Raw genomic sequence first — 10,213 nt, 5'->3', positions numbered from 1 at the left:
TCAAAATCAACCGAGCTTTTACATAAAACTTAGTAAACAATTATATAATTACCGACCCAGGTGTGTACAACTGATTTGGTACGACAATGATCTCAAAATCACCAACCTTTTCATAAAACTTAGTAAACAATTATATATTCCGCCCAGGTGTGTACAACTGATTTGGTAGACAATGATCTCAAAATCACCAACCTTTTTCATAAAACTTAGTAAACAATTATATATTCCGCCCAGGTGTGTACAACTGATTTGGTAGACAATGATCTCAAAATCACCAACCTTTTTCATAAAACTTAGTAAACAATTATATATTCCGTCCAGGTGTGTACAACTGATTTGGTAGACAATGATCTCAAAATCACCAACCTTTTTCATAAAACTTAGTAAACAATTATATATTCCGTCCAGATGTGTACAACTGATTTGGTAGACAATGATCTCAAAATTACTGAGCTTTTTCTTAAGAGGAAGTTAATGTGAACACTAATATTTTGCTTAGAAGAAATTAAAAATTATTTACTATGGCTTCGAGTTCAAACTTTATCTCGGATACCCTGCTTTAAGCAAGAAATATTACTAATAATTTCTATATATATCCATTCTAAGGCTAAATACAACTCAATCAAAGAATAAGAGCTCCTCAACAAACTATTATTGTAGCATTTTGAAATATTCTATCACTTGCCAAAACTAAGTTTTAAAATCAGATGAAAGCTAACCAAGAGTTACATTTGAATTTCTGGTTACTATGTGATTTTTGCGTAGTCAAAACAAGTATGCCAACTTTTTAAAATGCGAAGTTTCTTCAACATTTTACTAAAATGACACGGGATAACTTTTGCATGAGCCCGAGAGTGGCCTAGTGGTTAGCGTATCGGGCTTGGAATCCGAAGGTCTCGAGTTCACACTTTCAGCTGAAGGTACCATATAACACTGACATTCAATCCCATTATTCGGTTACGAGTAATCACTTCAGATACTGCTAACTGGTTGCCCTTCTGCTGGTCCGCTGTTCAAGTTTAAGGAGGGCTATACCTAAACCAAAGGTGTTCATAAAGTGTGTACACCTGGCTTTTGTGAACAGTCAGATAAAGTTAATAGTTAATGATAAGTTTATGAAATAACCAAAAAACTCGATAATCCAGGCACTTCCTTCTTCAGATTTGAAGTAAATTATCAAAAAGGGAAGATATAGCTTCGGAAAGCTAAAGAAATAATGTCTATCCTCCGAAAGTGCCCTAATTCTCTGGTTTTTAATCCTAAGAAAGGAAAGCCTATTCTCTTAAAGTGCCCGGGTTCTCTGGTTTTTAATCCTAAGAAAATGAAAGCCTATTCTCTTAAAGTGCCCGGGTTCTCTGGTTTTTAATCCTAAGAAAATGAAAGCCTATTCTCCTAAAATGCCGGGTTCTCAGGTTTTTAATCCTAAGCAAAGAAAAGCTTATTCTCCTAAAATGCCCGGGTTCTCAGGTTTTTAATCCTAAGAAAAAGAAAGCCTATTCTCCTAAAGTGCCCGGGTTCTCTGGTTTTTAATCCTAAGATAAGGAAAGCCTATTCTCATAAAGTATACAGTTATTAGGTTTATTCCCTCTAATAGAAGTCAAGCTTCTTTACTGAAGTTATTCAGGTAACCTGATTATTTTTAATTGCGAATTATTTATCTCTTTTTTTTCTGGTCTTACGATTATTTGAGCATTATTAAGGACAAACCATATTTCAAAGTTCTAAATGTGGTAGGAAACACCACCATCTATAACTCATAAAACCTCAACTGCTTTCTAAAAACTGGAGATCGGTGATAGCGCAACTGAGAACGCTGCTCTCGGGCGTCAGTTCATCATTGGCCAAAATCTTAAACAAATTATATTTGACAGGAACGTCACATTCACCTAGATCGTGTATAAGTATATGGAACTTAACTGGTGATCTTAGGTCAGCATGTTCTTTTAAAATATTCTTTAGTTGTTTATTAATTTACTGCTGTTGGAAGGGTTACATTGATTCTAACAAATGAAAATTATTAACACTTATATAAAAAAACAAAAAAACAAAACAAGCTAATCTAAGACCATTAGTTTAGTCCAACATACTTATACGTGCACTCATGTCCTAAGTGAATGTGACGTTCCTGTCTATTCTACATGTTTAAGTCTTGGCTAGAGCCTCCGAATAAAGGAGTGTTTGTCGATATTTAAACTGAAGCCCGAAATCGACGTTCTCAGTTCTACTAGCACTATGATGTTAAAAATATAATAATGATACTTAAAGAAGTACAAATAAAACAGCTAAAACCGCGGATTCGTTTAGTTTTCTAGCACAGAAATGGTTTTATTCAGATTATAAAACCATTGTAAAAACCGAGTAATCATGTGCATTATTCATGTTTTTATGTATTATCACAAATGTTTCCTATAATTAATGTGTAAAAATGTCCGATTATCACGCATTGGTCTATGTTATACATAGTGTAATTAGTCCACTCGTTGGGAAACTTTAATGAGTATAACTAATTAAATATTCTACTGTTATTAAATATTTATACTTAAAGATTAGAATGCATTGTTTAATCAGATAGGTACCCACACTCTAGACCCCAATGATCCTAAACACAATAATAGGGCCTGCTGTTTTTCTCGGTTCATAATACGCGTGTCTATAGGATGTGAACTCAGTAATACACGTTAGTTATATTTGTTCAGAGAAAAAAAATATATATACAAGACGTTAAAGTATTCAAACTGTAAACCACGTAACTAGTGAAAACAAAATAAGTATACTACAAGGGATGTGTGGTGTGTTTTTCAGGATCTACGAGACGTAGAGAAACTAAGGTAATATTTCAAAAAATCGTTGAAACGTCGAGCACTAGAAAACAAAGGCGAAAAACATTTGTTCTCAGTCCCAGAACACATTTAAAACTATTCATATACCACCTTACTATACCGTTATTCACTCCCATTATGGTCCTACTCGAGCAAAGAGGGGTGTAGGCGCACGCGACCAGCGTGAAAAATAAGGCACGCGCTAGTCGAAATCCCTTGTGCGATACCAATACAACAACAACAAAAATTGGCCAGCTGGGACAGCTGTTACCTAAGTACATTTCTTCGGCGAATCAGCTGGTCGTTCCATGGGTTCGTGTCCCTTAACTGTGACGCAGCTCTTAGGGGCTGGGAAAGTGCTACTAGTAGTTTGGCTGGAGTTGTGCAGGTGGTTCCCAATAGTGCTCCCTCTGTGCAATATGTATTCTCCCCCAACGGTTTTTCGTCCCTATTGCTCCTTATAGTGATAGGTTACGTGGCATGCCATCTGCCAGACACATTGTATGCATAACATAGTGGGCACATCTGTATTAACGTCCACATCTAAATTTAACGAAAACTCCAGAAAACTGTACACAGACAACTAGCTGTCCAATACTATCGCAGCATTCTTGATGTTACAGATCCGACGCTTATTTTTTTATTCAAGCTCTTCATAAATTTAAATCTTATCGATCTTTTGAATTACCCAAAAACTTAAAAATTATTTATTCGATTGCCTAATACTCCCTAGCAGACTGCATTATTATACTTTTTATAAAATTTCGAACATTATAATCTCTTATAAATGAATTCATGTTGTTTCTTTCTGAAACGAGTAGTTTCGGTAAGTTAACACTAACAGATCGACAGACAACACGTTTCAAAAGCATTCCACTATCGTATTTCGCAATTAGTTGATATAACCTAAACGCGGACATTTTATGTTATATTGTGTGATATCCACAACATATTATCATTTATATTTTTCAGGCGGGCATGTTCACTTGTATTGTGGGATATTTCACAATATTCTAGCATATAAAAATTACATACTTATTTTCCTCCTAATCTGAGGTTGTGAAACATACGAAACATAAACTCGAATTACTTTCCAACAAACTTTCCAGTTTCGTTGACTTTCAGAATGATGCGGGTTGCAGTGCTAACCAATACAGTATAGTTGGAATGGTGAGATAATGTTTTCTGAAACCCGCATTATTACCCAAATAAACAAGACATAGAAATACCTGCACCACACTCCTGACATACGTCTGCACTAACCAACATTAACATATTTAGCGTTTTAATCACTAAAATCTACATTACGTTCTTGCGTGTATTAAACCTATATTGTTTTATAATACAATTTAAGTAGGCCTATCGAAACTATTCTATTTGCCAGTAAGTAAACGGCTGTGAATGATAAAAACTTCATAATTTATGACAATCTTATCATAAAAAGACCGTATTACACGTCTGTGGTTGAGAAACATTTTTCTTATCAAGACACGTTCGTCTAGAATTGTTAGACATTTTACGCCACTGTACTAAAGAAATATGGAAGTCCATTTGGGTCATAATTCAAGCGCTTTAACTCAGAAAAATATATTTACACGTAAAAACTATAACGATTTTGAATTAAGTACTAGGACCTGATATTTATTATTTTATTCATTTCTTGTACTTAAGACAATTTATCGTCCAAGTATCCTATATTTATCGCTTCGACACACAACCAACTGGCCAAACGCAGTAGCACGTGGTCTGAGTTTGAATGTGTAGCTAAGAATAAAAGGAGTGGAAGAAAACAAACCCGAGGGTAACGTTTTTAGGGAGTTTTGGTTATTTTACGACGCATCCGCAAAAGAAGAGACTTGTTTGATTACCTAAACGCACATGTCATTAGTAAATTTGGAAAAAAAAAAACTTCCTATCTCAGTAACTCGAAACCGTAACGTTTATTATGTTTTAAAAATTCAGATCATGGATGGTGTGGGAATGTGAAATTTAAATATAAAAAAAATAATTCTCAAATGTCTAAGTTCAGCAGTCGAACAAGACTGTGCGATTTGGAATGAGCGTAAGCCTTGCCACCATTGAAAATGAAGTCCATTAAGCAAAAAAAAAAAAAAAACTAAAATACTCCTGCAGCTATATGCAGTAAAGTTGGTTAAATAAATTCTGTATTTTGGGGTATAGAAACTGGATTCTATAGTGTGTATAAGGGAGATTATTTACTGCATCGAGACAACTGAGATGTGAAACGTATTGTATAACCCAATGTCTTGAATATAGAAAAAAAAACGCAAAGTTGAGGTCAACACATTTTTCCACGACGAAAATTTGGTCTGTCAATTGCAAAGTATCATTTATATACAAGTTTCTATTGGACAGAGGGTTTGTGTATTTAATATTCTTATATCACGTGTTATAATGTCTTTGTAACCTTAAAATAACCCTTGTACTGATATCATCAACAGCGTTGAACTTGAGACGAAGATTAGAAGCGTACAGTTACTTGTGACTTCACTGTGTGTATGTGTATAATAATAGAGAGAGAGAGAGAACACTGGTATGAAGAAATATGGACACGTAAAAGGAATGTTAAACTCATGTTGGAAAAATAATCTTTATGGAAGTATAGTAACATGTAATTTTCGTTTAGCCTCAAAGATACTGGGGAAGCGATACTTCCACTGTTCCAGAAACCTCGAAATGCTTAAATCAGGTTAGGCTTACGTGGAAATGCGAAACACATAAACTTACGAAGCTATTGAATTTGGTTCATATTAATTTCTAATGTAAACGGTAGACGTATTCTGTTCCAGAAACCTCGAAATGCTTAAATCAGGTTAGGCTTACGTGGAAATGCGAAACACATAAACTTACGAAGCTATTGAATTTGGTTCATATTAATTTCTAATGTAAACGGCAGACGTATTACTGTAAATTTATTGTCATCAATATATAAATACCGGGCGAAGTTCAAACTTATAATAATACACTACGATCTTGATAAACTTGTACTAATTCGAACAAGAAGTTATGACGACACCTCGTGGCTCAAATGATAAAACGTCGACTATAAACTTCGCCTTATCAAAGTCATCAGTTATAAAACAGTCTAAATTTATGAATTGAAATATTAATAGATACTAAAAATCAATAACAAAAAAAAAACCTTTCAAGAATACGTTAGAAATGAGAGACGATTCTAACTGGTTAAAATATATTAGAAAAAACAATATTAAATAAAGAAATCAATATTTTTCATTGCTTTTATCACTTTCACAGTTAATTTTGTCTTTTATAATATCTTGCAAATTCTTGAGGAATAAACAGAGGGAAATGTATAATCAAAAAGTATTTTTAGCCGCGGCATAACTGCTCTGAGTTGTTGGTTTTTGTTTTTCCAAGTACAAACTTTTAGCTCATAGCTCAGTTATATCTTGACCGACCTGAGATCTAATTACAGTTTTGGACTCGGGAGGTCAAACCCTCTCGTTTGATAATTTGACTAGTCCAAGGTCTCATAGATTAATTTACTCTAATCCCGCCTAAAAGAATTTCAATTTGAGGGTAGGCTGGTAGAGATCCTGATGAGTAATAAAATCTAATTGGGTATACGCGCACCCCACGCTTGTTATTACTAACGCACAAAAATATAGTTAATAAAAAAGGGGAAAGAAAAAGGTCTCTTAGATTAATTTACTCTAAATCCTGCCTAAAAACTTCAAGTGCCGCGGCTATTGGGGATTCCCTCTTGTTTATTTTACTTAATATTCAATTTAAAACAAATAAACAACCAAAAAAACATCACAATCAACAAAAAGCAAGTCATAAATTACCTTTCATCTTGAGCCGGAGTGGCATTACACCTTTTCTAGATAGTTCGTTGAGCTGTTGATGAAAAAAAAATAGAAGTAACATCAGTTTCCTGACGCAACTCATCTCCGTAACCCAATTGAGCTATGTTGTTTTTAGTAATATATGTCTGGTGGTGAAACCCGAACACCCCTTGGCTGCCCAACCGACTGCTTCGTCGGGCTAACAAAGTGTCTTTACCATATTTTCATCTGTACAGCCTGGTACAGTGTCTACAATACAACATCCGGGTCCTTTTTTTTTTGCAACCATGATACAATAACGTTAAACCCTACATGCAAGACTCTTCACCACCTTCCCTCCTTATATACCCGCATTTTCATCTCGCTCGAACCTCAGTGTCGGTTAATACTTAACGACAATGGCGGGTTCCCATGCGGGGCACGTGCGCCTAGAGCATGGCACGCGCCAACACGCGACTAGCGTGACGTCATTCCATCCATCCAAGCAGATTTGATGCCGACTGAAGCATAGACAGAATGGCAGGAGACAATATACGAAATCCCTGCTGGATATACGCAAATTAGACAAACAAATGGTGGTAGAGCAAAAAACAGTGAAGAGGTAGAGGGGTGGTGGGAGATATCACAGTACTTTAAAGGTTGCCCGAAATATACAGTACAATAGTTTTCTTTATTTTGTTCTGTAATTGTGGTGTTTTGTGTTTAATAGTACAAACGTAAAGTTCAAGTTCACACTCAGCTTTGCGTAATCTTCACAGAACGATATGTGTGTTCTTCAACAGCTGAACATCGTAGATAATTTCATAAAGCTATAATAGTAACTCAGTCTAATTCTACATGCTTCAGAGGCTTGAAAAGGTTTATGTATAAAATATTCTTTTGTAAAGAGAGAGCGTGTAGAGAAAGATAAAAAAAAAAAGTTTCATATAATGTAATTTTTACATTTTAAGTATCTGCCATAGATAGAAGTCTATAGCAATGTATCATAATCTATATTATTTTGATCTGTACGTTTTATTGATTATTATGAAACTGTAAACACACAAAGAGGTGTTCTTACAGCAAATCATTTCAGTATCAAGTTTTTGTAGGAATGTGTTGTTGATTTGGGTAAAAAACACATTTTTGTTTGTAATTAAGCACAATGCTGCACAATGGGTTTCTGGCGTTGTAATTCAACAAACAACCGCTGTGCCACAGGGGTACTAATAGTCCAAGAGTTAACTAGAACGCAGAAAATGGCATCGCAGTTACTAAACGAAAAGCTTGGACTATTAGTACCCCAGTTGCACAGCGGCTGTTGTTGAATTACAACGCCAGAAACCCATTGTGCAGCATTGTGCTTAATTACAAACAAACTTGGGCTGTTAATTACGATGGCGTCTTTTAAATACTTCTGATAAGATTCCAACTTCTTTTTTTAAAAGTCAGTTCTGTTACGCATTCCTGACAAAGTGATTCCAATTATTTCATTAAAGTTCAGTTCTGTTACGCATTCCTGACAAAGGGATTCCATTTATTTTATTAAACCTCAGCTCTGTTACGCATTCCTGATAAAGGGATTCCAATTATTTTATTAAACCTCAGCTCTGTTACGCATTCCTGACAAAGGGATTCCAATTATTTTATAAAACCCCAGCTCTGTTAGGCATTCCTGACAAAGGGATTCCAATTCTTTCATTAAAGCTCAGCTCTGTTAAGCATTCCTGACAAAGGGATTCCAATTATTTTATTAAACCTCAGCTCTGTTACGCATTCCTGACAAAGGGATTCCAATTATTTTATTAAACGTCAACTTTTGTTGTAATAAAGTCAAACAAAAAAATAAACAATCTAATCAAAAACTGTACCTCTGGACTCTGTTACGAACTCCTGACAAAGAGATTCCAACTTTTATTAAAAGTCAGCTTTGTTACACATAACTCACAGTGGTTCCCCGTTCAGTGTTAAGGCTTATAAAGGTAAAAACCGGGTTTCGATACCGGTGATGCTTAACTACAAACAAACAGTTACACATTCCTGAAAAGGGGATTCTAATTATTTTATCAAAATCTCTGCTACGCGTTCCTGCATGAAAAAGGGATTACAAGTTCTTTATTAAAACTAATATAAAAGACAGTTCCGTGTTACGCATTATAGTAGAAGAAAAGTACTAAAAGCTTTTGAAACCCAATTAATTAGTCGACCAATCAACTATATTAACATTGCTTTCCCCAACATACAGGCTTATTGCGTAGGATTTAGAGCTGTGAAAATAAGATTGTATGTTTATATAGACAAGTTTATTATAAAGTTCTTCAATCTTCATAAGCTAATATTTGTATATATTTGATAACAGTAAATCAGAAACAGTAAGTAAGAAATTTACTAACTTAATGTAGTACGCTGTAAAAATCTTACTGTCACATACTTCTGAAAGCAATTGGAATTTTTTGATTTGTTCATTTATTTATTTGATTTAAAAAGCGTTAAATGCTTCTTTGCGAGAAGCACACAACGCTATTGACATATTCCTTCTTTTCTTGTTATTATCGTTCTGACATTATGTAACCAAGGTTGTATTAACTTGTTTTCAATGCATAGTATAAATAATGCGAATAATATATATTTTCCAATTGTTTAAAATTCTTTACCTGACTTGCAGGTTAAAGGTATGAGTTAAAAAACTCCGCAATTTTTTGAGCAGGACTTAGGCTTCACTGTCTGACATAATATGTCTGTTTTAACCTACAACTAGTATGCATACATAATTTTGAGCATTTTTTCATAACAAGTACACTCTATTAACAAGTTTTTAAAGTTGAAAAAGATTCCAAGATTAACAAATGGATATACCATCATATCTACTTAATTAAATTACCTACCCTTCAAGAAGGAGTCATGGCTTCACTGCGAAACAATGGCGACTTGATGCCACCAGCCTTGCCTGTTGTTAGCGTGCTCGTAATAAACCAGTGGCCCCTGCTTTTACGTTGGTGGACCTGCCCAGCTGCAGAATCCGCCGATCAATACGGTGGTGTACTGGTATATGCCTTTAGTTGCGTTCAACATGGTTCTTATCAGGATTTATAAACACATATGTGTACGTATAGTTTGACTTGTTAACCACGAAGTGGCCTATATGTTTTCAGAACTATACAGGCTGAAATTTGGTTTCTTATTTTTGTCTTTAATTGATTTTCTGAACCTGTGTTTTCCTAATGTTATTTGTGAGTGTGTGTGTGTACGGTCTTAGGTGGTAACAACTGTTTTAAATATTTATTTGTTAATCAAAAGCGTAAATATTTGTTACGTTACAAAAGTAATGATTGGTTGTTTATCAAATACGTAAAAACGTGTTAAAAGTATCAGTTATATAATTGTTTCATCTACCAATTTTTAATTCATATTTAGTATGGAAAACAAAAATGTTACAAAATGATCCGTACATCCGATCTCTTTCGAAACCACTTTTAGAGTACATACGAAAACTGTTAGAAATATTTCAATATTAATTAATCCTGTAGTCTGTGTGGGCATGTATATGAAATTTAAATAACAAATGTATAAATAAAACGCTACATA

At 34.4% G+C, this 10,213-nt stretch overlaps 1 protein-coding gene across 1 annotated transcript in view; it reads right to left on the bottom strand.

Moving 5' to 3' along the window:
• LOC106462589 (SPRY domain-containing SOCS box protein 3-like) overlaps positions 1-9,685 on the bottom strand; it is a 16,559-nt gene extending 6,874 nt beyond the window's left edge. Inside the window, exons 1-2 of the mRNA XM_013922532.2 lie at positions 9,514-9,685; positions 6,650-6,701 (exon numbers count right to left, since the gene is read on the bottom strand). Of these exons, the coding sequence (XP_013777986.2) occupies positions 6,650-6,674 (25 nt within the window). The 5' untranslated portion in view covers positions 6,675-6,701; positions 9,514-9,685. The remainder of the gene's footprint in view (positions 1-6,649; positions 6,702-9,513) is intronic.
• Positions 9,686-10,213: the final 528 nt, after the last annotated feature.

Source organism: Limulus polyphemus, unplaced genomic scaffold, assembly GCF_000517525.1.
Source record: "Limulus polyphemus unplaced genomic scaffold, Limulus_polyphemus-2.1.2 Scaffold1203, whole genome shotgun sequence".
In the NCBI taxonomy this organism is placed as follows: domain Eukaryota; kingdom Metazoa; phylum Arthropoda; class Merostomata; order Xiphosura; family Limulidae; genus Limulus; species Limulus polyphemus.
This window is presented reverse-complemented; position numbering and strand designations above follow the sequence as displayed.